The sequence below is a fragment of the Pan troglodytes genome, chromosome 9 (assembly GCF_028858775.2).
Source record: "Pan troglodytes isolate AG18354 chromosome 9, NHGRI_mPanTro3-v2.0_pri, whole genome shotgun sequence".
NCBI lineage: Eukaryota > Metazoa > Chordata > Mammalia > Primates > Hominidae > Pan > Pan troglodytes.
This window is the reverse complement of record NC_072407.2, coordinates 21,177,990-21,204,706: the sequence shown is the minus strand read 5'-3', so window position 1 is coordinate 21,204,706 and position 26,717 is coordinate 21,177,990. Positions and strand designations below refer to the sequence as shown.

The 26,717-nt window shown below is 38.0% G+C and overlaps 1 protein-coding gene and 1 non-coding gene across 8 annotated transcripts in view; both read left to right on the top strand.

Moving 5' to 3' along the window:
- PIK3C2A (phosphatidylinositol-4-phosphate 3-kinase catalytic subunit type 2 alpha) overlaps window positions 1–26,717 on the top strand; it is a 120,777-nt gene that overhangs the window by 64,415 nt on the left and 29,645 nt on the right. For 4 of the 7 annotated variants that reach the window (XR_010147498.1, XR_010147496.1, XM_001172532.5 and 1 more), the window contains 12 exons: window positions 3,794–3,937; window positions 5,268–5,316; window positions 5,398–5,608; window positions 8,067–8,189; window positions 10,669–10,836; window positions 17,341–17,452; window positions 17,821–17,966; window positions 20,208–20,396; window positions 20,869–20,962; window positions 21,440–21,534; window positions 22,501–22,681; window positions 25,714–25,818. Coding sequence is in view for 4 of the 7 variants with exons in the window: in XM_001172532.5 (XP_001172532.2) it covers window positions 3,794–3,937; window positions 5,268–5,316; window positions 5,398–5,608; window positions 8,067–8,189; window positions 10,669–10,836; window positions 17,341–17,452; window positions 17,821–17,966; window positions 20,208–20,396; window positions 20,869–20,962; window positions 21,440–21,534; window positions 22,501–22,681; window positions 25,714–25,818 (1,617 nt within the window). In the remaining 3 variants the exon portion in view is untranslated. The remainder of the gene's footprint in view (window positions 1–3,793; window positions 3,938–5,267; window positions 5,317–5,397; window positions 5,609–8,066; window positions 8,190–10,668; window positions 10,837–17,340; window positions 17,453–17,820; window positions 17,967–20,207; window positions 20,397–20,868; window positions 20,963–21,439; window positions 21,535–22,500; window positions 22,682–25,713; window positions 25,819–26,717) is intronic. The other 3 variants (XR_010147497.1, XM_009460000.4, XM_054661205.2) reach the window with 2 other exon arrangements.
- Window positions 24,408–24,519, top strand: LOC112204833 (U6 spliceosomal RNA). Its single transcript, XR_002938590.1, has one exon. It is a non-coding gene; the product is annotated as a U6 spliceosomal RNA (small nuclear RNA).

Below are 26,717 nucleotides of genomic sequence, written 5' to 3'. Positions count from 1 at the left end.
ACTTTATAATTTTTGGTTATCATGAATAATGCTGTTATAAACATTTATGTATGAGCCCATGGATATATGTTTTAATTTCTTTTGGATGGATTTTAGGGGGAAATCAAGAAGTTGCTGAAGTTTTTTTTATTGTTGTTTATTTTATCTTTTTTAAAGAAATGGAGGTCTCACTGTCTTACCCAGGCTGGCTTCAAACTCCTGGGCTCAAGAGATCCTCCCACCTCAGCTTCTCAGGTAGCTAGGATTACAGCCACACACCACTGTGCCCAGCTAGGAAGTTGCAGAGGTTTTGATTACTCCTGGCCTTTAGTTTTCTGAAGATAGGATGTTAATTCAATTTGCTAAAATGAAGTCAGGATGGCAGTAGGGGTTTTGAGGCAAGGAATAATGGTTTGGTTTAATATCCTATAGGGAATGGGAAGGAGAGCTGACCAAGGGCAGATTAAAGGAATCTTAGGTGCCGTGGAAGTTCGTGCTGAAATTGAGGACTGTTGAATCTATAAGATTTTCCTAAAAGTGCTCAGCTGCCTGGTAGAAGAAGCAGAGAAGAGTTTAGTCAGAATGAGGGAGTGAGGACAGAAGAGAGTTTGGTCAGAATGAGAGTGTGAGGACTGGAAGCAAAGGGGTTGTAACCAGTTATGATATTGTAGTTAAGGTTTCAATAGGATACCGTTTGGGGGTTGAATATATTGTGAATTTTCCACATGGACGTTTATGTAACGGAGGCTTGTATTACAGGATGTAGGGTAGAAAGTTAGATAAATATCCAGTGCAAAAATATGGCATGCCGTTGGGGAAATGACCATGTCGGTAGTAAGATGTATCAGCGTGGGCCAGCCAGGAGACAGAAACTGTACTAGTTATTTGAAAAGGGAAATTTAGACAGGGCATGGTGGCTCATGCCTGTAATCCTAGCACTTTAGGAGGTGGAGGTGGGCAGATCACCTGAGGTCAGGGGTTGGAGACCAGCCCAATATGGCGAAAGCCGGTCTCTACTAAAATTACAAAAATTAGCCGGGCACGGTGGCACATGCTTGTAATCCCACCTTCTCGGGAGGCTGAGGCAGGAGAATCATTTGAACCCAGGAGGCGAAGGTTGCAGTGAGCTGAGATCATGCCACTGCACTCCAGCCTGGGTGACAGAGTGAGATTCCACCTCAAAAAAAAAAAGGGAAATTTAAAGAATCATTAGGCCAGGCGTGGTGGCTCATGCCTGTAATCCCAGCACTTTGGGAGGCCGAGGCAGGTGGATCACCTAAGGTCAGGAGTTCAAGACCAGCCTGGCCAACATGGTGAAACCTCGTCTCTACTTTAAAAAAAATAGAAAAATTAGCTGGCGTGGTGGCAGGCGCCTGTAATCCCAGCTACTTAGGAGGCTGCGGCAGGAGAAACGCTTGAACCTGGGAGGCGGAGGTTGCAGTGAGCCAAGATCGCACCATCGCACTCCAGCCTGGGGGACAAAAGCGAGATTTCGTCTCAAAAAAAAAAAATCATTAATTAGTAAAAGATGATTAATTGCTTTAAGGGGTGAAAGAGGACTCTAAGGCAGGAATTGGCATACTATGGCTCACACACCAAATCTGGCCTGCTCTCTGTTTTTGTAAATAAAGTTTTATTGGACCTATAGTGACAGTCATTTGGTCATTTGTTTATGTATTGTTTGTGTCTGTGTTCACGTTTTAATGGCAGAGCTGAATTGGTGCCAGAGACTGTATGGTCCACAAAGCCTAAAATATTTACTAACTGGCCTTTTAAAGGAAAAGTTTGCCAACCCTACTCTAAGGGGTCCAGCGATAGGAGGTGCATAAAAGCAGCTATCACCTCTAGGCTGAGGAAAAAAGGACAGTAAAACACTCTAAGGACTGTGATAAAGTCTCTCCCCAAACCTTAGACTGAAATTTAGTCTCTTTGAAGAGAGTATGGCTCTCACAGGAATTCATAGTTGCCTATGGCAAAGAAACCTGCTAGATAAATTTAGCCAAAGGTGTCAGGTAGGAGAACATAGCATGAGGGTGCAGCTAGAGGTAGTCTTTGAGGACTACTCAGCTCTCACACTGAATTTAAAAAAAAAGCAAGCTGGCTGTTTTTCGTCTTCCGGGGCATTTGGCATACCCTCATAGGCTTTCCTAGCCTCTAACAAAACTAGGCTGTCCTGAACCCCTGGTAATAGAATTGTTTACCTTTGTACCAAGAAGGTTGGGAAAGCACCAAAATCTGCATGTGGTGTGTACCCAGGTAGACTTTGAGGGGTTCGTGCTGTGAGACCTAAAGCCCTTATGAGATTGTCCAAAACAAAAAACATGTCAGCAGGGCCTATGGTGATTCCATGTGTGCTAAATGTGTTAGTGACAGGATCAAGCATGCTTTCCTTATCAAGGAGCAGAAAATCATTGTGAAAGTGTTGAAAGCACAAGCAGAGTCAGAAAGCTAAATAAAAGATGAAGCTTTTTTGAGTAATAAAAATTAAAAGACTTTTTAAAAAAATTAGAAGGCAGGAACCCAGATGGGAAGTGTCTTCCTAATGCTCTTGGTCTTGGAGGGTCCTTTCTGTGTGTTCAATTGACAAAATCTAAAAATGCGCTAGCTTGGCAAAGAGAAATGTTTATAGGGTCTAGCTCTAGTATCAGAAAGGAAAGCAGAGGAAGGGTGGATTTGGAACTGATAGACAATAAATTGATAATTGGCACTTAAAGAGTAGTGTAGGCCAGGCGCAGTGGCTCACGCCTGTCATCCCAGCACTTTGGGAGGCTGAGGCAGTCGGATCATCTGAGGTCAGGAGTTTGAGACCAGCCTGACCAACATGGTGAAACCCCATCTCTACTAAAAATACAAAAATTAGCCAGGCATGGTGGCAGACACCTGTAATCCCAGCTACTCGGGAGGCTGAGGCAGGAGAATCACTTGAACCCGGGAGGTTGCAGTGAGCCAAGATCCCACCACTGCACTCCAGCCTGGGCAACAGAATGAGAGTCCATCTCAAAAAAAAAAAAGGCAAAGTAATATGAAGTAATATAGGAGAATGGCATGACCTTCAAAACTGGAAAGATTTTTGCATGAATGTGAAGTAAAAGGAAGCAGGAAGTATAAGTCAAATAAGCAAAAATGAGGAGCTAGAAAACAGGCTCCGAGGACTACAGGGTAATTGGGTATTTGAGAAAATTAGGTGGTTTCATTTAAGCTTGAAGGTGAAGGTTTTTAGTAGCCAAGCCTCAAGGGTGGAAAAATTTAAATTTTTAAGGGGTGGTATAGTACTGAGTTTCAGCCCATTCTAACAGTACTTGGCATGAAAGTTTGGCATAAATGTTTTATGAATTAATACATTATATAAGAATGTTTCTTAATGAGGTATGTACTTCTCAGGTAAATGTTGCCAAGTGTTATTAATATGTGACCGACCTCTGAAGAACTTGGTTTTTGATACCATATTTTTGCAGGAGGAAGAGAAGGGTTATTTTCAATGTGGAAATTATTTCCAAATGAGAATAAGAAAAAAATAGCTCTAGTTTTAGTGATTTGCTACTAATTTATGTTTCTACTTCTGATTCTAATGTAAAATTAATAGCAATTTGCATATGAATAATTGTGTCAGGCGAAGTGAAAATTAACCCGGCCTTGCCTTTTCCTACTTTGAAATAAACTGTACAATTGAAAAGCTATCTTTTTTCTTTGTCATCACAAAAGAGTAGAGGATATCTGTTAGGGATATCTAAGATATCTAGTTTCTGACTTCGTCTCTGGAATTGGTCCTTTAAATTTCACCTACCTATTTTTATTTTATTTTTTATTTTTAAAGAACCAGCACCGAGCAGTAGATCAAGTAATTAAAGCTGTAAGAAAAATCTGTAGTGCTTTAGATGGTGTCGAGACTCTTGCCATTACAGAATCAGTAAAGAAGCTAAAGAGAGCAGTTAATCTTCCAAGGAGTAAAACTGCTGATGTGAGTATTTTTGGTAACTAGGATTTTATTACATGCAAATATGTACTTAAACAGGAGATTTTTGCCTTATCCTAGACAAAATATTGTCATTTTAACTTTGGCTTTTACTTTTGGGTTGAATCACTTACTTGGTTAGGTGGGGATTCCTTGGTAAGAAGTTGGGCTGCCTTGGAAGAGCTTTATGAGAGTTGACATTCAACAGGTGGATGTCAAACTGTGAACCCTTTGTGTATAGAGGAGGACCTCTGGCATAAATGAGTTGGTTTGGGGTTTAAGGATAGATATTGAGCTTAGAAGACCTGGAGGACAGTAACTATCACTTCTCCCTTGGGGTGGAAGCGTCCTGATTATCAGTGAGGGAAGTTCTAATCACTGATAATCAGTGGGGGAAGTGGCTAATACTCCCTGTAGAAAAGACCAAGGGCCTCAGCTGTAATGCCTGAGAAGCAGCCAAGTTAGGGGCCTTCCCTTTAGATTATACTGTTGCTTTTAATAAAAGCTGTCCCTCATGACATTTCCAGGGGATTTAATTAACTTGCTTCATAGAGACATTTATATCTTTAATTGCAAGGATAAAAGAAGGGGTGCATCTCACAGGCCATGATAAATATAAAGGATAGAAAAGTTATGTTGATGGTGTGCCCCTCGATATCTAGAAGATAACATAGTCCATGCATTCTCAGAAAGATCCTATCCATATGGTATGTAGAGATGTGGGTTTCTTTTTTTCTACTTTTTTATGTGCTTCTTTTTAGAAACTTATATACATACACACACACACACACACACACACACATACATACATATATATATATATGAAATTACTTGAAGGTGATCAACTACCATGGACCTAATTTTGTCTGAGGCTTCTATTTATTTTACCCATTTGATGGATAAAGGAGCAGACAATAGATGGGAGGGGAGTCAGTTTAGATAATTATAAGCACTTTTTTGAGTCACCAACCAAGTAGTAATAAATAGAGTTCTAGATTTTTTTCTTTAAGGATATTCTTATGTTGTTTTAGAGCAACTAATGGAAAAATACTGTACTTGTCACTTCTGGATTTCAAATTAGTATTAACCAAGCAGATTTTGTTGTGTTTCTGTGATATTTCACAGTAGTTTTTAGTTATTCTGATTTTCTTAATACTAAAAATAATCTTGGTTTGTGGTTTTCCCTTTCTTTTTGCATTATTTATTTATCATTTTATTAATTCTGTAGATACTTGGGAGGTTTCCCCTGGAAAGAGTTTCTTGGACATAGTATTTGACATTTTATATTATGTCATAGGCAATTTTCTGACTATTGTGTGTGTGTGTGCATGTGTAGGTGACTTCTTTGTTTGGAGGAGAAGACACTAGCAAGAGTTCAACTAGGGGTATGTGTTTAAATCTTTAAATTTTAGCAATAATCATCGCCTTTTCAGAGAATCTATTAACTTTTTTTTTCTTTAATCTAGGCTCACTTAATCCTGAAAATCCTGTTCAAGTAAGCATAAACCAATTAACTGCAGCAATTTATGATCTTCTCAGACTCCATGCAAATTCTGGTAGGAGTCCTACAGACTGTGCCCAAAGTAGCAAGAGTGTCAAGGAAGCATGGACTACAACAGAGCAGCTCCAGTTTACTATTTTTGCTGCTCATGGAATTTCAAGTAATTGGGTATCAAAGTAAGTAACTGTTTAAGCAGCCAGGCATGGTGGCTTGCACCTGTAATCCCAAGGCTTTGTGAGGCCACAGTGGGAGGATTGCTTGACCCCAGGAGTTGGAGACCAGCCTTGGCAATGAGACCTCATCTCTACTAAAAAGAATTTTTTAAAAATTAGCCAGTCAGGCACGGTGGCTCATGCCTGTAATCCCAGCACCTTGGGAGGCTGAAGCGGGTGGATCACCTGAGGTCAGGAGTTCGAGACCAGCCTGACAAACATGGAGAGACCCTGTCTCTACTAAAAATACAAAATTAGCTGGGTGTGGTGGCACATGCCTCTAATCCCAGCTACTTGGGAGGCTGAGGCAGGAGAATCACTTGGACCCAGGAGGTGGAGGTTGTGGTGAGCCAAGATTGCACCATTGCACTCCAGCCTTGTCAACAAGAGCTAAACTCCATTTAAAAAAAAAAAAATAGCCAGTGGTGGTGTGCACCTGTAGTCCCAGCTACTCAGAAGGCTGAGGCAGGAGTATTGCTCGAGCCAGGAGATGAAGACTGCAGTGAGCTATATCATGCCACTGCACTTCAGCCTGGGTGACAGAGCAAGACTCTTGTCTCAAAAAAATAAAAAGAAAATATGTGCAGCTTTATCTAGCAGCTATTCTGATCTTGTAAAATGTCAGCAACCAGTTATCTTGGTGTTTAAATGACTAACCAGCAGATACCTTTGTTATTTTCTTAAAAATTACAGAGGTATTTGAAGCACTTCCAGTAAAAAAAATGTAACTCTTTACATGCCAAAAGCAGGAAAATATAGCAGGAAAACAGAGCAAATATAGCAGGAAAACAGAGCAAATGTCAGTTAATTAGGCAATTTAAGACCGGTGTTCGTTCATTTTTTTTTTTTTTTTTTTTTTTGATATGGAGTCTTGCATTGTTGCCCAGGGTAGAGTGCAGTGGCGCGATCTCGGCTCACTGCAACCTCTGATTCCAGGGTTCAAGCAATTCTTGTGCCTCAGCCCCCCCAGTAGCTAGGATTACAGGTGTGCACCACCATGCCTGGCTAATTTTTGTATTTTTAGTAGAGACGAGATTTCACCTTGTTGGCCAGGCTGGTCTCAAACTCCTGACCTCAAGTGATCTGCCTACCTCGGTCTCCCAAAGTTCTGGGATTACAGGCATGAGTCACCACACCCAGCCGCCAGTTTTACTTTATTTGAAAATCAATGTATGAACTGAAAAGTCAGAAATATTTTTAGTGAAATAGTTTTATAGTAGCTTAATGCTATAAAAAAGTCTACTGAAGAAATATCAAACCTAAGTTTTGCTTAAATTGGGCTTTAGATTAAAATATAATAATTTAGTGACTTAAAAGTGATGTTTTAATTTATTCAATAAATATTTATTGAGCACCATCTGTGGGCAGTATTCTTAGTACCGGGGATTCAGTAGTACAAGGCGGCAAAAAACCTGTACTCTTCTGGAACTTGCATTTAAATGGATATTGATGGTATCTGAAGGTATTTCATTACAGGGATAATAATCTTCACATTCTCCGTAGGCACACACACACACACACGTTTGTACATAGACACACACAAATATACATAGGGATACTAATGAGGTGAACAAATACCCAGTAGAAGACAATACAGAAAACGGTGATAAAAATAGAAAGTAAGTGAATAAAATGCTGACATAAATAGGAGTAAATGGAATAAAGTTGAGAAAAATAACCAAATAGTTTGCTTAGGGGTATTGTGTGAACCAACGAAATTTGATTTGAATTAAATTTAGAATGATAAATAAATTGTATATATGAACAGAATGGTTAACATGTAAGGCTAGCAGTAAGTTAGATTAAGTAGAATACAATTTTATTGAATCTAAGACTCCTGCTTTACAAGATTACCTGACTGTATCCAACCAGCTGTGTACTTGGCAATTAGTGGCTGAGTCACTGCAATCTAATGAGAGAATACAATAGCATCTGTCCCCATAAATGGAAGACTCCCAATAGACTAGGAAGATTGGCTCGATGCAAGTCAGGCACATGCTTAGCTGACTCTATTTCAGTAGCTTAGCAAAGGAAAATGCACCTAGGGAAGGTAATGTTTGTACTCTTTCTACCCAGAAATGAATAAATACATTATTCAGTGTTGTTCAACTAAAATCTGAAGCTAATAACTAACTGAGCACAAAATTAAAGTAAATTATCCAGCTGGTGTTATTATGACCATGCTTTAAACTGGGACCTAGGAACTTACATTCCCCTTTTTATCCCCTTTACCAAACCTCTTTTCTATTTTCATAGAATTTGCAGTGGTTAAATTTCAGATGGACTTCTAAAAATTCAAATGAAAGGTGACCAGATTATTTCAGATATTAGTCTCTTTGGAGGAAGAACTGCTAATGTATTTGTATTAGTTAACTAATTTGTATTATCATGATAGAAATCAAGTTAAACTTTCTTTTCTCAGTTATGAAAAATACTACTTGATATGTTCACTGTCTCACAATGGAAAGGATCTTTTTAAACCTATTCAATCAAAGAAGGTTGGCACTTACAAGAATTTCTTCTATCTTATTAAATGGGATGAACTGTAAGTGAAATTTCTGGCTTTTTATTCTTTCAGTGTGTCCTGTTGTTTACTTTTTCCAATGTATGCATCCTAGCTTTAATTTTTATTGCAATTTTCATTGAAATTCATTAACTTCTGACTTATGTCTTAAGATCTCTTCTAGATATGATTTTATAGAACAGACTGAAATTCTCATTAAAAAATATTAAATACTGGCCAGGCGCGGTGGCTCACGCCTGTAATCCCAGCACTTTGGGAGGCCAAGGCGGGCGGATCACGAGGTCAGGAGATCGAGACCATCCTGGTTAACACGGTGAAACCCTGTCTCTACTAAAAATACAAAAAATTAGCCGGGCGTGGTGGCGGGCGCCTGTGGTCCCAGCTACTCGGGAGGCTGAGGCAGGAGAATGGCATGAATCTGGGAGGCGGAGCTTTCAGTGAGCCGAGATTGAGCCACTGCACTCCAGCCTAGGCAACAGAGCAAGACTCCATCTCAAAAAAAAAAAAAAAAAAAAAAGAAATACCCTTTTAAGCCTTTATATTATGAAATTACAAAAACATACCATTCTTTTTAGACTTTGTCAAGTTAAAGATATAAATTTATAGTTATAGAAAGGAATGAAAGTTATAGAAAGACAGTATTTTATAGCATTGCTTGCTTCAGTATTTATTCTGTAACACTATATAACAATTCTGGCTCTTAGATTAATCAACACTTAACGAAAAAAGTTATCTTTTTACTTTTTTGAGGCGGAGTTTTGCCCTTGTTGCCCAGGCTAGAGTGCAGTGGCATGATCTCAGCTCACTGCAAGCTCCGCCTCTCGAGTTCAAGCAATTTTCCTGTCTCAGCCTCCTGAGTAACTGGGATTACAGGCATGCGCCACCACGCCTGGCTAATTTTTTGTATGTTTAGTAGAGTTGGGGTTTCACCATGTTGGCCAGGCTGGTCTTGAACTCCTGACCTCAGGTGATCCGCCCACCTCGGCCTCCCAAAGTGCTGGAATTACAGGCATGAGCCACCACGTCTAGCCGAAAAAACATTATCTTAAATCCATGTACAAGATGATATTTTGTACTATTCATATTTTTTAAATAGTGTTTTTTCTTTTTTTTTTTTTTTGAGATGGAGTCTCACTCTGTCACCCAAGCTGGAGTGCAGTGGTGCAATCTTGGCCCACTGTAACCTCAGCTTCCTGGGTTCAAGTGATTCTCTGCCTCAGCCTCCCGAGTAGCTGAGATTACAGGTGTGTGCCACCATGCCTGGCTAATTTTTTTGTATTTTTAGTAGAAAAGGGGTTTTGCCATGTTGGCCAGGCTAGTCTTGAATTCCTGACCTCAGGTGATCCACCCACCTTGGCCTCCCAAAGTGCTGGGATTACAGGTGTGAGCCACTGTGGCCTCCCAAAGTGCTGGGATTACAGGTGTGAGCCACTGTGCCTGGCCTAAAATAGTGTTTTTAAACTAAGGGAACTCTCATTATTTAGGCAGATAGACAGTTGCAGAACTTTTTACTATTTGTTCCACATTTATTAACTGTTTTCCTATTGTCTTATTTTCTTTTATATTATAAAATAATACATGTCTGTGAAAGCAATCAAGTAACACAAAAATGCATATAAGTAGAAAGTGTCACTCTATTTTCAACATTTGCTATCAGAGTGCCTACTGTTGACTTCAAGTGTTCTTTCAGACTTAAAAAAATAATGCATTGGTAAACATATGTCTGTTGGTGTATATACTTTTCTTTTTTTCATGGGAGGGAAGAGAGGGAGGAAAGGAAGGAGGAAGGAAGGCTGTTTGTGTATATACTTATTATATATGTTTGTGTGCATTCTTACATCCCAAAACAGAAATTCTCATAAACATTCATCTAGTTTTTCCAAAAGGAAATAAAAATGACTAATATTATTTTGCCTGGAAATTGACACTAGAAATCTCAAAGGCATTTGCAAGTCTTTAAAGAAAGAAATGTTATATTTTGAAATTTTATACTGTTAATAAAATTTATTTAAAATTGTTAATAGGACAAGTTAGCCAGACTTCTATTTAGCTAAAGGTTACTCAGTATTAAAGATTATTTGAGGCTGGCGTGGTGGCTCACACCTATAATCCTAGCACTTTGGGAGGCTGAGTGGATCACCTGAGGTCAGGAGTTTGAGACCAGCCTGGCCAACATGGTGAAACCCCGTCTCTACTAAAAATACGAAAATTAGCTGGGCGTGGTGGTGGGTGCCTATAATCCCAGCTACTCGAGAGTCGGAGGCAGGAGAATCACTTGAACCCAGGAGGCGGAGGTTGCAGTGAGCCAAGATCGTGCCATTGCACTCCAGCCTAGGCAACAGAGCAAAAACGCCATCTCAATAAAATAAAATAAAAATACCAAAATAAAGATTATTTGAAAAGTTAAATACAATACCTAAAATTGTCAATCTCATTAAAGTGTTAAATTTCAAAATCATTCAATCTAATTTGTTCTATTAATACATTTTTCCCCCCATAGAATCATTTTTCCTATCCAGATATCACAATTGCCATTAGAATCAGTTCTTCACCTTACTCTTTTTGGAATTTTAAATCAGAGCAGTGGAAGTTCCCCTGATTCTAATAAGCAGAGAAAGGGACCAGAAGCTTTGGGCAAAGTTTCTTTACCTCTTTTTGACTTTAAACGGTAAGTATTACCGAATTGTAATGGTGAGTCACTGTGGACACATCTGCACATCAGAATTGGCTAGATGACAAGGAGGTGAGGGGAGGAACATAGATGAGTGAATGAGCCTCTTCAGTTTTTCTAATGTGATAAAAGGAGGTCAGTTCAGAGACACAGATTAGAGGAAATCAAAGTTAGTCTGCTATATTCTAAACATATCTGAATAGGTATGCACAGCTTTGTTTGTCACTCACTGTTCCATGGAGAAAAGCAGCAGCCAATGACTGTCGTTTATATAAAGTACTACATTGTTGACATAATAAGTTGTAAGTTCCCTTGATGTAAGGGAATGTAAGTTCCCTTGATGTTAACCAAAGAACTTCGTTTTTCCTTTTCCCATTTCTTCCCTACTCTTCTCCAGTTTCAGAGAATCTATAGGTGCACATTATTCCCTTCCTTAATTCTCTTTACTAATCTATCCCTTACTGCCAAATGCCCCTAGTCTTTAATTGCCATACATCCCACAAGTATGCAAAACCCTATTAGGGATTCTTTCCCTTATCCTTAGGGGTAAAGGAACTTCTTTTGAGCTTGGTGTCTGTTAATAGCCACTGGGATAGTATAATCTATATGGCCTTTCAGCTGAATATTTTAATTATGTTTTAAGGAATAATGTTTCATGAGATGATCAAGAGTTTTCCAAAGGAAAAAATAATTGGGTAAGTTCGGGATATGTTACATTCAGCACATGGGTGCATTCTGGAGAATAGATGATGCACATTGGCATATTAAAGCATCTCTAGGCAGGGCTCTGTGGCTCATGCTTGTAACCCCAGCAATTTGGGAGTCCAAGGCAGGCAGATCACTTGAGGTCAGCAGTTTGAGAACAGCCTGGCCAACATGGTGAAATCCCACCTCTGCCAAAAATATAAACATTAGCTAGCTGGGCATAGAGGCACACCCCTGTAATCCCACCTACTCTGTAGGCTGAGGCATGAGAATCACTTGAACCCGGAGGCAGAGGTTTCAGTGAGCCCCTCCCCACCCCCGCCAAAAAAAAAAAGCATCTCTAAAGTTCTAAAAGAAAAATTAAAAAAAAAAAGGAGAAAAAAGCATCCCTAAAGCTTTGTAGTCAAGAAGCCTATTTAACTGGGTCTTATGGCAGTATATTTACTATAATAACAAACACTTATGTAGCACTTACTATGTGCTAGGTATTCATCTGAGTGCTACACAGGTATCCTTATATTTCTCACAACTGCTCTATGAAATAAGTGGTGATTTTATCCCTTTTTACAGAGTGGGGTGAATCAAAGTACAGAGATTAAGTGACTTTCCCCAGGGCACTTAGCTGGTATGTGGTAGAATTGGGATTTGAACCAGGCAGTTTGGCTACAGGGTCTACATTCTGAACTATTACCCTATATTAACATACTGAAACTTAGTTGATACCATGACACTTTTTTGTTGTTCTAGAATATATCTTTTGAAACCTTGTGTCCCTTGGGACAGTTTGGGAAATGCTTTAATAATAGATCTATTTAACTAAAACAAATACTGAGAATGAAAATTTCTGCTAATCTAATACTTTTTCTTCTTAAATGGCAAATACACCATTTGATTGCCAGTAATCATCTGTTGACAGTAATAGGATGTTCAAAACACTGACTTGACAAATTTGTTCTTGAAATATTCTTTTCCCATGTGCTTAAAAATAACATTTATTGGCTGGGCACAGTGGCTCACACCTGTAATCCCAGCATTTTGGGAGGCTGAGGTGGGTGGATCACTTGAGGTCAGGAGTTCGAGACCAGTCTGGCCAACATGGTGAAACCCCATCTCTACTAAAAATACAAAAATTAGCCAGGTGTGGTGGCGCACATCTGTAATCCCAGCTACTTGGGCTGCTGAGGCAAGAGAATTGCTTGAGGCTGGGAGGCAGAGGTTGCTGTGAGTCAAGACTGCGCCACTGGACTCCAGCCTGGGTGACAGAGCGAGACTCTGTCTCCAAAAGAAAAAAAAAACCACATATTTATTTTAAAAATATTTTTCTATATTTTAGTCGCTTCCCCCATATTTGAGGAGGCAGTATAAGATTTTTTGTTCTCTACATTTTGGTGGGTTCAGATTTTAATACCTGACATAATTTTGAACTACCAAAGGCTAAAGAAAGGCAGTTGAAGGGATTACTGTTAATGGTGTGTATTAGGAACCTTTTGCTAAATATAATACATTACTACCCTAAAACAGAATATGCTTATATACTGTGAAGAATTGTATTCACCACTGTCTTTGATAAATTAGTGTCAGCAATTATATGAAAGTTAAATACAATTTCATCATTATCATTAATTTTTATAAATAAATTCTGAAAACTTTCTTGCTCTTGAAAGCACCAGGAGTCTTTGCATAATTAGAGAACTATCACATTTTGCCACTTTTATTGTCTAGTAATAAATGGTTTTGTTAGATAAATGATATAATATTCTTTCATAATTCAAGAGACTATCAAGTGAAGGGCAGTTGACTTCTGCTAGACATTTAAATAGTTTGCATCCAACACTCTGCTGTTAAAATAGTGAATAGATTGTATTAAGCTTGAGACTGCCAAGTAGTGCAGGCGATCTTGGTAATGTTAGGACTTCACGTTCAAGGAATACTCAGAAATTAAGAGGGAAGATGATTAAGAGAGATGATTATTATTATTACACTTTGTTTCTCTACATTAGTACATGTAGAGAAACAAAGTGTCATGTAGAGAAACAGTGTATAATATAGTTGAGTTAACCACTGTGTTATAATGATTAGTAATCCTAGTCTTGAAATTCTTTATGAAATAATTTCCGTTGAAGATGCAATCTTATATGACCTAATGGTCACTATTATTGAAGCCAAATGACTCAAAGGCATTTCATTCAGCCTTAATAACAAATGAGTTCTTTTCTAAAAAACTTTTTTTTTGTAGAGATGGAGTCTCACTGTTGCCCAGGCTGGTCTCAAACTCCTGGCCTCAAGTGATCGATCTTCCCGCCATCCGATCCCAGATTATAGGCGTGAGCTACCATGTCCAGCACAAATGAGTTCTTAACTAATTTTTCTGAAAACTGGCATATAAACAGAATTAAGCAGTTAACCTGTCTTTCCTTTACAGTTATTTCTGAGGGTTACTAAATAATTGAGGTGGCAAGGTTTTTTTTGTTTTTGTTTTTGTTTTTTGAGACAGAGTCTCACTCTGTCACTCAGGTTGGAGTGCAATGGCATGATCTTGGCTCACTGCAACCTCTGCCTCCTAGGTTCAAGTGATTCTCATGCCTCAGCCTCCAGAGTAGCTGAGATTACAGGTGTGTGCTACCATGCCTGGCTAATTTTTGTGTTTTGGGTAGAGACAGGGTTTTGCAATGTTGGCCAGGTTGGTCTCAAACTCCTGGCCTCGAGTGATCCACCTGCCTTAGCCTCCCAAGTGCTGGGATTACAGGCGTGAGCCACCGTGCCTAGCAGTAATTGATATGACAAAGTTTTTTTTATAGAAAATCTTTAGCTAGCCCGTTATGGTGGCTCACGCCTGTAATTCCAACACTTTGGGAAGCCAAGGCGGGAGTTTGAGACAACTCTGGCCAATATGGCGAAACCCTGTCTCTACTAAAAATACAAAAAAGTTATAGCCAGGTATGGTGGCTCGTGCCTATAGTCCCAGCTACTTGGGAGGCTGAGACGGGAGAATTGCTTGAACCCGGGAGGTGGAGTTTGCAGTGAGCCGAAATTGCGCCACTACACTCCAGCCTGGGCGACAGAGCGAGACTCCATCTCAAAAAAAAAAACAGTGAAAATCTTTAGATAATAGATGCAGAAGGAATGATAGAATTAGAATATTATAATTTTGCAACCCATGCTGAAATAATAGATTTCGGCCAGAGTTTCTCAATCTTGGCAGTATTGACATTTCAGACCAAATAATTTTTTGTTGTGGAAGACTGTTTTGTGCATTGTAGGATGTTTAGCGGCATCCCTAGATTCTACCCATTAGATGCCAGTTGTCCCCCTCAGTTTACAACCAAAATTATTTGCAAATTACCAAATGTCTGCTGGAAGGAAAATCACTCCCAGTTGAGAACCATTGATGTAAGCAGTGATCATCAGTGCCGCCTTTTTTGTTTTTTGTTTTAAAACCTTAAAATCTGTGAAAATGCCTTCCTAAAACCATTAATAGTTTTTCTGCAACTTCATAATTGATGGCTTAAACTGATGGCACTAGAACTAAACTGATCAATAGTAACATCACAGAGAGATAACCCAAGAGTGTGTACCTTTTAATTTGATAGAATTAGAAGTAGTATACAATACCAACTGCAAAATAGTAAGTATTCTTGCCAAAGAACTAAATCTGAATCAAATCAGGCCTCTAGGTCTAACTTCTTCTCTATGGAAAATACAGGAGGACATGTAAAATGACACCAGAGGAGTATAACCAGCAAAATTCAGGATATGGAAAATTCTACAGAACAAAAGGCCTGGTATCATCAACAAATAAATAGCAAGTGGAGAAAAAGAGAGAAGGAGACCAAACAAGAGTTAACAAACTTTTTCTGTAAAGGGTGCCAGATAAAAGTAGTTTAGGCTTTGCAGACCATATAGACCATGTCACAAATGCAAAAGCAGTCATAGACAGTACATTAACAAATGAGCATGGCTATGTCTGGTAAAAGTTTACTTACAAAGCTAGGTGTGAAGGCCAGTTTGTTTACACGTGGCTATAAATAAACTCTGTAAAGGCAGGTTGGAGTTTGCTGACCCTGAATTAAAAGATGCTTAAAAAGACATCCAAATGTATTGTGCCACTGCACTCCAGCCTGGGCGACAGAACTAGACTCCGTCTCAAAAAAAAAAAAAGACATCCAAATGCAAGTGTTAGGCCTTGCTTGGATCTTGTTTTAAGCAAACCAACTGTTTTTAAAAAACATCATTTATGGGACAATCAGAGAAATTTGAATAGTGACTAGATATTTTATGGTCTTAAGTAATTATTGTTAATTGTTTTAGGAGGGATAATGGTATTGTACTTATTATAGGAAACTTTATTTTTTAGAGATATATAACAGTATTTGTAGATGAAATAATATGATCAGGATTTGCCTTAAGTCTAGTTGGAAGTAAGGGTGGTTCTTAGACATAACAGACTATAGCCCGGTGTGGTGGCTCACACCTGTAATTCCAGCAGCTCAGGAGTTCAAGGCTGCAGTGAGCTATGATCACACCGCTGCATTCCAACCAGGGCGACAGAGTGAGGCCCATCCCCTTATATATATATATATGATGGATTATAATGTATCAAAGATTCAAAGCCTGTTTGTCAAGAGAAAATTTTAAAACTGGAGTCTAGTTTTGGTAAAGATATTTGCTGTTTGAATAAAATGAACAAAGATTTGACAAACTATAGTTTTCTGCTTTTGTATATCTTACGTTGTTTTCAGAAATTTCTTCTCTGTAAAGATATGTCAATATCTTTGAAAGAATGTTTTGATTGAGTAGGCCATAAATTAGTAGTCTAGGGCAAGGGTCAGCATACTTGAGCCCATTGCTTCTTTTTATAAATACAAATACAGTTTGTTAGAGCATAGCATGCACATACATTTATATGTTGTTCATGGCAAATTTGAACTACAACAGGAGAATTTAGTCTTGCAGCAGAGACTTTATGGTCCACAAAGCCTAAAATATTTACTCTCTGGCTCTTTATAGAAAAAGTTGGCAGACCCCTAGTCTAGGAAACAGATAAAACTTCTCATATCTGGCCAGGTGCGGTGGCTCATGCCTGTAATCCGGCACTTTGGGAGGCTGAGGCAGGCAGATCATATGAGCCTCAGGAGTTCAAGACAAGCTTGGGCAACATGGCGAAACCCCTTCTCTACAAAAAAAAAAAAAAACAAGAATTAGCTGAGCATGGTGCCACATGCCTATAGTTCTAGCTACTTGGGAGGCTGCGATGGAACAATCATCTGAGCCCAGGGAGGTCAAGGCTGCACTGAGCCATAGTTGTGCTACTACATTCCAGTCTGGGTGACAGCAAGACCCTGTCTCAAAACAAAACAAAACAAACGTGTTTTGTTTTCTTTGGCTTGTATTTTTGATCTAATGATTAAAGTCAGGAAGCAGTTCTGTAATCCAAACCACCACCTTGAGATATGTTTCTTTGTAGAAAATCTTCAAAGACTATTCTTAACCTTCCTATTTCTAGAAGTTGTTTTCTGAGTCCTTACCTTTTTTGTGTTCTGTCCTCAACACCATTTTCCCCAAGATAATGTCCTTTAATTCTCCCTCTCTTTGTTCCCACCCTACATTTCAATACATTTACCCTACACATGAAAAGTTTCAGTACAATGTGGAGAGTGAATCCTTCTGATATGTTCTTAAAGATATCCTTTTTATTTAGTTGATCTCATACTAACTTTTCAAATTCATTACATGTGTTGTGAATTTTGAATTGATTTTTAAAATGAAAATCACATTATTCTTTTTACATCCATGAAGGTTTTTAACATGTGGAACTAAACTTCTATATCTTTGGACTTCATCACATACAAATTCTGTTCCTGGAACAGTTACCAAAAAAGGATATGTCATGGAAAGAATAGTGCTACAGGTAATGGTACTTCTTGACATGTAGAGAGGTGTACATTTAAATTTCTTCATAAAATGTGTGTGTGTATACCATGATTTGGGTTGTTAAAGAAACCTAACTGATCTTGTTTTAGTCTCAGGATCTATCTTCTATTTTAATATCAATATTTCTGAGAAGCAGTAAAACATGCACTGTACCTATCCCAAGAAATATGTATGTGCTGTTGAGAATTACCAACAATGGTAATCAATTGCAACAAGAAGCATTAATTTAATATTCAATGTAAATACGCCCCGATTGCTAAGAAAAATCTGTTTTCTTAAAGACAAAGAGGTTAATGTGGCAAATACGTAGACTGTAATTTGATCAATTTCTGTTAAATTTTAAAGGTTGATTTTCCTTCTCCTGCATTTGATATTATTTATACAACTCCTCAAGTTGACAGAAGCATTATACAGCAACATAACTTAGAAACACTAGAGAATGATATAAAAGGGAAACTTCTTGATATTCTTCATAAAGACTCATCACTTGGGTATGTTCTGTTTATTCTGTTTTGGGCTAAGTATCTCCTGTAATGTAAAAGTCAAGTTAAGGCTTACATTAAATAACCTGATTCTGTTCATGATTTATCAGCTTTCTTGGTGTGGAAAGTTTTCTATTTAACTTACTTTTTTTCCTTTTTTTTTTTTTTTTAATAATCTACAAAATTTTTGTCTCGAGGGCCAGCTAGTATTTAACTTATTTTTAAAATTATATAAAAAGACTACATAACTGCATAAAATTTTAGAAATTTGTCAAGTCAAACCTTTTTACTTAAACAAAAGGCAAACAATAGACTGGAAACTATATTTACAATAAATATCAAGAGATTTTTTTAACCGTAAGGAACTTTTTCTTATTAATAAGATTAAGACCAAGAACTCAGTAGTCAAGGAGACTAAGTATGAACAAGCAATTTTTTTAGAAAAATACAATACTTTTAAACAATCTGAAAAGATGTTCAATTTCTCAGTAATCAAGGAAATATAAATTAATTCAAGATACCATCTAACACATCAGAGTGGCAAAAATTAAAATACCTTGTGAAAAGTGTTGATAAGGATACATAAAATGGGAATTATACTATTTGCAGAAGTATAAAAAGCTATGTCTCCTTTGGAGAGCAATTTGGCAAAATCTACAAGGTTATAATGTGTATATTCTGTGACCCAGCAGTGCCATTTGCAGTTATATAAAACTCTTTTATATTTGCTTATGGAGTCAAGAATATTCATTGCAGTATTTATTTGGATTATTGAAAAACTGTTCGGAGACTGGGCATGGTGGCTCATGCCTGTACTCTTGACACTTTGGGAGGCTGAGGTGGGAGGATTGCTTGAGCCCAGGAGTTGGAGACCAACACTGACAATATAGTGAGACCCTGTCTCTACAAAAAAATTAAAAGTAGCCAGGCACAGTGTTGTGCATCTGTAGTCCTAGCGACTCAGGAGGCTGAGGTGGGAGAATTGCTTGAGCCCAGGAGGTCAAGGTTGCAGTGATCCATGATCTCATCACTGCACTGCAGCCTGGGCAACAGAGCAATACCCTGTCTCAAAAAAAAAAAAAAAGAAAAATTGATTGGAAATGTCCATCAATAGGGATTAAATTAAGGTACATTTATCTGGTAGAGAACCATGTAACTATTAAAAATGAGATTGTAGGCTGAACGTGGTGGCTCACACCTGTAATCTCAGCACTTTGGGAGGCTGAGATGGTGGCACATGCCTGTAATCCCAGCTACTTGGGAGGCTGAGGCAGGAGAATCGCTTGAACCTGGAAGGCGGAGGTTGCAGTGAGCCAAGATCGTGCCACTGCATTCCAGCCTGGGTGACAGAGCGAGACTCCATCTCAAACAAAAATAAAATAAATAAAAATAAATAAAAATGAGATTATAGCTGTATGTACTAATTTTTAAAATAGGTTAGCTGAAGAAAACCAGGAGTAGAATCGTGTATATAGTGTATTACCACAAAAATAAAGGAAAAAAGAGGATCTACATATATCCACGTGTGTGCTTCTGTATGAATAAACTCTCTCTAGAAGAGCATACAAGCTTAGGTGGTTGCCTCTTAGAAGGGGAATTAGAAGGAGAGAGATTTCACTATATACCTTTTGCAGTGTTTGAATTTTTTCATTACTCCACATGAAATGAATAAATTTCAGTGCATGTATATGTATATATATATATTTATATATATATGGATGGATAGTAAAATGGTGAAATATTTCATTCACGTAAACATTTGTGATTAAGCTTAAAACAATTAGGATCTTCAAAACAAGTCCTTTTCATTTTAAATATTTCTCAATTGAACTGTATAAATATGTTCCAAAATTTTATAGTAGTATTTTTTTTTTTCATAGCATTTGATTTTATTTGTACGAAATGGATGAAAACCTTGCTATCTCTTAGGGTGGGATCTGCTTTTTCAACTCTGATTTCTAGTGCCTGGCATCTAGTTAGAGCTCAATAAATTTTTATTATACTGAATTATCCTTCATTTTCCTAACTAAGCCTCTTTTATCAAGACATAATCATTTCTTTCAGTTCCCGGATTAGCATTAATTACTGGCATTTGCCATACATTGCATTTTTCTATTCCAAATTAGTATTAATGATTTTATGAAGAAGTAGCTGTCCCAAATAAATAAATTTCTTCTTTGTATTTTTAATCATTGAGATTATATCATTATGCTATCACTGAGAAGTAATTTAATTCTATTATATATGCAGACTTTCTAAAGAAGATAAAGCTTTTTTATGGGAGAAACGTTATTATTGCTTCAAACACCCAAATTGTCTTCCTAAAATATTAGCAAGTGCCCCAAACTGGAAATGGGTTAATCTTGCCAAAACTTATTCATTGCTTCACCAGTGGCCTGCATTGTACCCATTAATCGCATTGGAACTTCTTGATTCAAAGTAAGTCAAATACATTTATTTGCTCTTGTTTTATTGTCAGTTTTTCCAGTAAGGTATGTTGCCAGAAGTATTTCCTTTCCTTTTAACATGAAAGCAATTCAATATAATCCAAATGTGTAAATGTATATTTATACAAACATATCTTTTGCATTGAAGTTGTCAATAAAGCATTGCATGTCCTTTAAAACTAGCCTAAAGGAAGGGTTAGGTTGTAAATTTTGAATAATTTATATTTTTATGATGTGGGCCAGAATTAATTTTCATAAACTTAAGATTCCTAAATAATCCCTAAATTGAATCTGTATAGCACAATAAGATTGTTTTCTTACAAAAAGAAGAAATACATTGCTTTTGAATAAAAGAGATATCTTAGTGTTCTTTGTCAGGACCAGATTGAGATTGTGTTTTCAAGAAATACAGCTTCACTGGAAAGAAATCACTGTCCAATCTTGGTTTTATGGTAATCTTCTAGATTTGCTGATCAGGAAGTAAGATCCCTAGCTGTGACCTGGATTGAGGCCATTAGTGATGATGAGCTAACAGATCTTCTTCCACAGTTTGTACAAGTGAGTTTTTTACTAGATTACCTCCCTTTATACTTTCACTCTAGTTTTTTATGGGAACTTGCTAAGGGATCCCCATTCTGTTTAGATTAAAAGTCGTTTTTTAGTGTGGGAACATTGAGGGGCATTGCATTTGGATTTAGTGTGAATTTTTTCCCACTATTGTCATCTGCCCCATTTGAATATTGTATATAGGCACCTGTATTTTTAGTTTTCAGACTTTTTAGAACAAACCAGACTTGAGCTTTTCCTTGATTTTTCTTTACTGGTGAGTTCAACATAGCTAATGAATGTTACTCTATACTTTTGTGCTTGATTTAATTAGTTTGGCATGGTTAATTCATCTATTTAATTTTTATAAGTATCATCTTTCATCAGTAAGAGTAATACTTGCTTTATATAGTTTCTCTTTTGATAGTTTTATTGGAACAATTTAGTATGGGTCAGACCACTAATAATTCTTATTTTCTTTTACTGTAGGCTTTGAAATATGAAATTTACTTGAATAGTTCGTTAGTGCAATTCCTTCTGTCCAGGGCATTGGGAAATATCCAGATAGCACACAATTTATATTGGTAAGATTTAAATTTTATTAATTACCGTATTTCCATTCCTAGAATTTATAGAAATGGCATACCCTGTAAGTCTAAATGGTATGCCACACTACTTATTGTGGATACCAGATATTTTATTGAAGGTATTATTTTAAAGGAGCTAAATTTACCCTCTAATGCAAAAATTTGAAAACCCTCATTGCAAAAATTTGGTGTCTTATAGCTCTGTAATAATGAATGGGTTTCGACTTGCTTATATAGCTTAAAATACATTTCTGGTTATCAAAAATTGAGGCCAAGCGTGGTGGCTCATGCTTGTAATCCCAGCACTTTGGGAGGCTGAAGCTAGTGGATCGCTTGATCTCAGGAGTTTAAGACCAGCCTAACAATCATGGTGAAACCTCATCTCTACCAAAAATATAAAAAATTAGCCGAACATGGTGGCATGTGCCTGTGGTCCCAGCTAGTTGGGATGCTGAGGTGGGAGGAATGCTAGTGCCTGGGAGGTGGAGGTTGCAGTGAGGCAAGATCACGCCACTGGACTCCAGCCTGGGCAACAGAGCCAGACCTGGTCTCAAAAAAAAAAAAAAAAAAAATTGAACTTGTTATTTTTCAGAGAGGTTCACCTAGTTCTTAGAAGTGACTAACATGGCCGGGCACGGTGGCTCACGCCTGTAATCCCAGCACTTTGGGAGGCCGAAGCGGGCGGATCACAAGGTCAGGAGATCGAGACCATCCTGGCTAACACGGTGAAACCCCGTCTCTACTAAAAATACAAAAAATTAGCCGGGCGTGGTGGCGGGCGCCTATAGTCCCAGCTATTCGGGAGGCTGAGGCAGGAGAATGGCGTGAACCCGGGAGGCGGAGCTTGCAGTGAGCCGAGATGGCGCCACTGCACTCCAGCCTGGGTGACGAGTGAGACTCCGTCTCAAAAAAAAAAAAAAAACACACCAAGAAGTGACTAACATAAATATTTTGCTGTATTAGGCTTCTCAAAGATGCCCTGCATGATGTACAGTTTAGTACCCGATACGAACATGTTTTGGGTGCTCTCCTGTCAGTAGGAGGAAAACGACTTAGAGAAGAACTTCTAAAACAGACGAAACTTGTACAGCTTTTAGGAGGAGTAGCAGAAAAAGTAAGGCAGGCTAGTGGATCAGCCAGACAGGTATGTACCCATAAAAGGTAATATAAATGTGTTAATGTTAAAGGAAGGATCTTTATGGTGCTGACTAATTAAGTTGCTATTCTTTATTGGTAGACTCCCAGTAGAACTCTAACTATACCCCTGCTATTTGGGGCAGATAAATTCAAAGATTGTTTAAAATATATAGGAACATATTTCACAACCTATTAAAATCAGTGATTTTCCCATGCTTATTTATTTCCATGCTTATTTATTCCTTTCTGATGAAAATTGTTTTCTTGAATTCCTTTACCTCCACTATCAAAGTCCACAGTATTTTCATCACACCAAAAAGAAAGCATGTCCCCATTTTCCCCTCCCAGCCACTAAACTGTTTTCTGTCAATATGGATACGTCTATACTTCTGTATGGATATTCTGGACACTTCATGGCCTTTTCTGTCTAGTTTCTTTCACTTAGCATAAAGTTTTCAGAGTTCATCTATGTTCCAGCATGTGTACTACATGCCATTTTTGGTTGAATAATATTCCATTGTGTGGATATACCACATTTGGTTTAAACATTTATCAGTTGGTGGACATTTGGGTTGTTTCCACTTTTTGACTATTAATAATAATACTGCTGGCCAGGCGTGGTGGCCCACGCCTGTAATCCCAGCACTTTGGGAGGCCCAGGCGGGCGGATCACGAGGTCAGGAGATCGAGACCATCCTGGTTAACACGGTGAAACCCCGTCTCTACTAAAAATACAAAAAATTAGCCAGGCATGGTGGCAGGCGCCTGCAGTCCCAGCTGCTCGGGAGGCTGAGGCAGGAGAATGGCGTGAACCCGGGAGGCGGAGCTTGCAGTGAACCGAGATCGAGCCACTGTACTCCAGCCTGGGCGACAGAGCAAGACTCTGTCTCAAAAAAAAAAAAAGAATACTGCTATGAATATTCATGTATAAATTTTTGTTTAAACAACTGTTTCCACTTAGGAATGGCATAGCTAGGTCATATGGTAGTTCTGTGCTTAACTTTTTGGGGAATCGTAGAATTATTGTCTGTAGCAGCTATATCACTTTACATTGCCACCAGCAATATAGAAGGGTTCCAGTTTCACCACATCCTCACCAACATTGTTTTTTTTCCTGTTTTTTGATTATGGCCATTCTAGTGGGTGTGAAGCAGTATCTCGTTGTGGTTTTGATTTGAATTTCCCTAGTGACTACTGATACTGAGCACATTCTCATATGTTTATTGGCCATTTGTATTCTTTGGAGAAATATCTATTCAAAGTCCTTTGTCCATTTTAAATTGGAATGTCTTTTTGTTGTTGAGTTGTAAGAGTTATTTATATATTTTGGATACTAGACCTTTATCACATACACTATTTGCAAATATTTTTTTCATTCTGCAGTTGTCTTTTTAATTCCTTAATAGTGTCCTTTAATATATTAATACAAAAATGTTTAAGTTTGATGAAGTCCAGTTTATCTATTTTTTTCCTTTGTGGCTCATGCTTTTAGTGTCATATCTAAGAATCCATCATTAAATCTAATGCCATAAAGATGTACACCTGTGTTTTCTTCTAAGCTTTTCTAGTTTTAGCTCTTATGTTTAGGTCTTTGATCCATTGTGGTATGAAGTAGAGGCCCAACTTTATTCTTCTGAATGAGGTTATCCAGTTGTCTTAGCACCATTTGTTAAAGAGACCCCCTCCTTCCTCTTGAATGGTTTTGGCGTACTTGTCAAAAATCAGTTGACCCTGTGCTTGCTTCAGTAACACATATACTAAAATTGGAATGATACAGAGAAGATTAGCATGCCCCCTACACTACGATGACATGCAAATTCGTGAAGTGTTCTATTAAAAATTTTTAAATAAAAAAAAAAGTTGACCACATATATGGGTTTATTTCTAGACTCTCAATTCTATATCATTCATCTATATGTCCATCCATATGCTATATTTGTTTTTTTTTTTTTTCCTTTTTTTCCTTGACACGAGGTCTCTCTCTGTTGCCCAGGCTGGAGTGCAGTGGTGTGATCACAATTCACCACAGCCTCAGCCTCCTGGGCTCAAGTGATCTTCTCGCTTCAGCCTCCCAAGTAGCTGGGACCACAGGTGTTTGCCACCATGCCTGTCTTTTTTTTTTTTTTTTTCTCTTGTAGGGACAGGGTTTTGCCGTGTTTCCCAGGCTGGTCTTGAACTCCTGGGCTCAAGCAGTCCTCCCATTTTGGCCTCCCAAAGTCCTAGGATTATAGGTATGAGCCATCCACCCAGCCTATACTTTTTTTAATTACCATAGTTTTATAGTAAGTTTTGAAATTGGACAATGTAAGTCCTCCTACTTTGTTCTTTTTCATTATTATTTTTGGCTATTCAGGGGACACTTGCAATTTCATATGAATTTTAGGAACCGTGTATCCATTGCTGCAAAAAGGCAGTTGGAATTTTGATAAGAATTATAGATTAATTTGGGGAAATATTACATACAATCTTAATTATAAACTATTACCTCTATATACATTGTTTACCTGTTTTCTCTTTACTAAACAATACTTCAATGAACTTTGGTTGGTGTGTACATTTTTATTTCTTTGCTAGTATTTCTTTCAGAAAATTCCTACAGGTAAAATAGCTGAGTCAAGAGCGACATGTATTTTTAGTTATAATAGTTGTTACATTGCTCTACAAAAGAAGCTACACCTGTGTACACCTCTCTCCCTACCAATAAATTATGAAATTGTTTCCTAACACAGGATGTTGTTTTAAATTTTCATCTGATAGGTGAAAAACTGCATTCATTTTTGTTTGGCTTCTATTTCTTTGACTATTAGTGAGCTTTAACATTTTCGTATACATTGGTTGGCCAAATGTACCTTTGCCCACTATAATTTATAGCCTTTGGCCATTCTAGTTTTATAGTAAAAATTAACTCTCTTTAGTAACAACCTTTTTTTCACCGTTTGACAACTGGGCATTTTATAAATTGTATCCACAGCATAACTTGTCTGAAAAATAGATCTTCATTTTCATTATGTACTTACAGTATCACATCTCTTTCTATAGGTTGTTCTCCAAAGAAGTATGGAACGAGTACAGTCCTTTTTTCAGAAAAATAAATGCCGTCTCCCTCTCAAGCCAAGTCTAGTGGCAAAAGAATTAAATATTAAGGTGACACATAAAATACTTATAAGTTCATATTACATTTGAAAATAATAGGAAGAAGGCAAATGGGCGGGTATGCTTAAGGCAAATGAAGGTAAAACCTGCATAGGTTAGTTATAAGCATGGATGGTTGTGATTAGGATCCATATTTATCTTAGCATATTTTTTTACCTAACCACCATTCCTGGAAAAAAAAAAAAGTATAAAATTATTTACTGCCTTGGGCTTCATTTTTTTAAATTGGTCTCACCGTCTTTTTTTTTTTTAATATTTATTTATTTATTTATTTATTTATTTATTTATTTATTTGAGACAAAGTCTCACTCTGTTGCCCAAGCTGGAGTGCAGTGGTGCGATCTCGGCTCACTGCAACCTCCACCTCCCAAGTTCAAGCGATTCTCCTGCCTCATCCTCCTGAGTAGCTGGGACTACAGGCACACGCCACCATGCCCAGCTAATTTTTGTATTTTTAGTAGAGATGGGGTTTCACTTTGTTGACCAGGCTGGTCTCGAACTCCTGACCTCGTGATTCGCCCACCTCGGCCTCCCAAAATGCTGAGATTACAGGCGTGAGCCACCATGCCTGGCCTTTTTTTTTTTTTTTTGAGATGGAGTCTTGCTCTGTCACCCAGGCTGGAATGCAATGGTGCAATCTCGACTCATTGCGACCTCCGCCTCCCAGGTTCAAGCAATTCTCCTGCCTCAGCCTCCCAAGTAGCTGGGATTACAGGTGCCTGCCACCACGCCCGGCTAATATTTGTATGTTTAGTAGAGACAGGGTTTCGCCGTGTTGGCCAGGCTGGTCTCGAACTCCTGACCTCAGGTGAGCCACCATGCCCAGCTGGTCTCACTGTCTTAAATTAGCTTTTTAGTCAGTTTCATTTTAAAAATAAGATTTGATCATT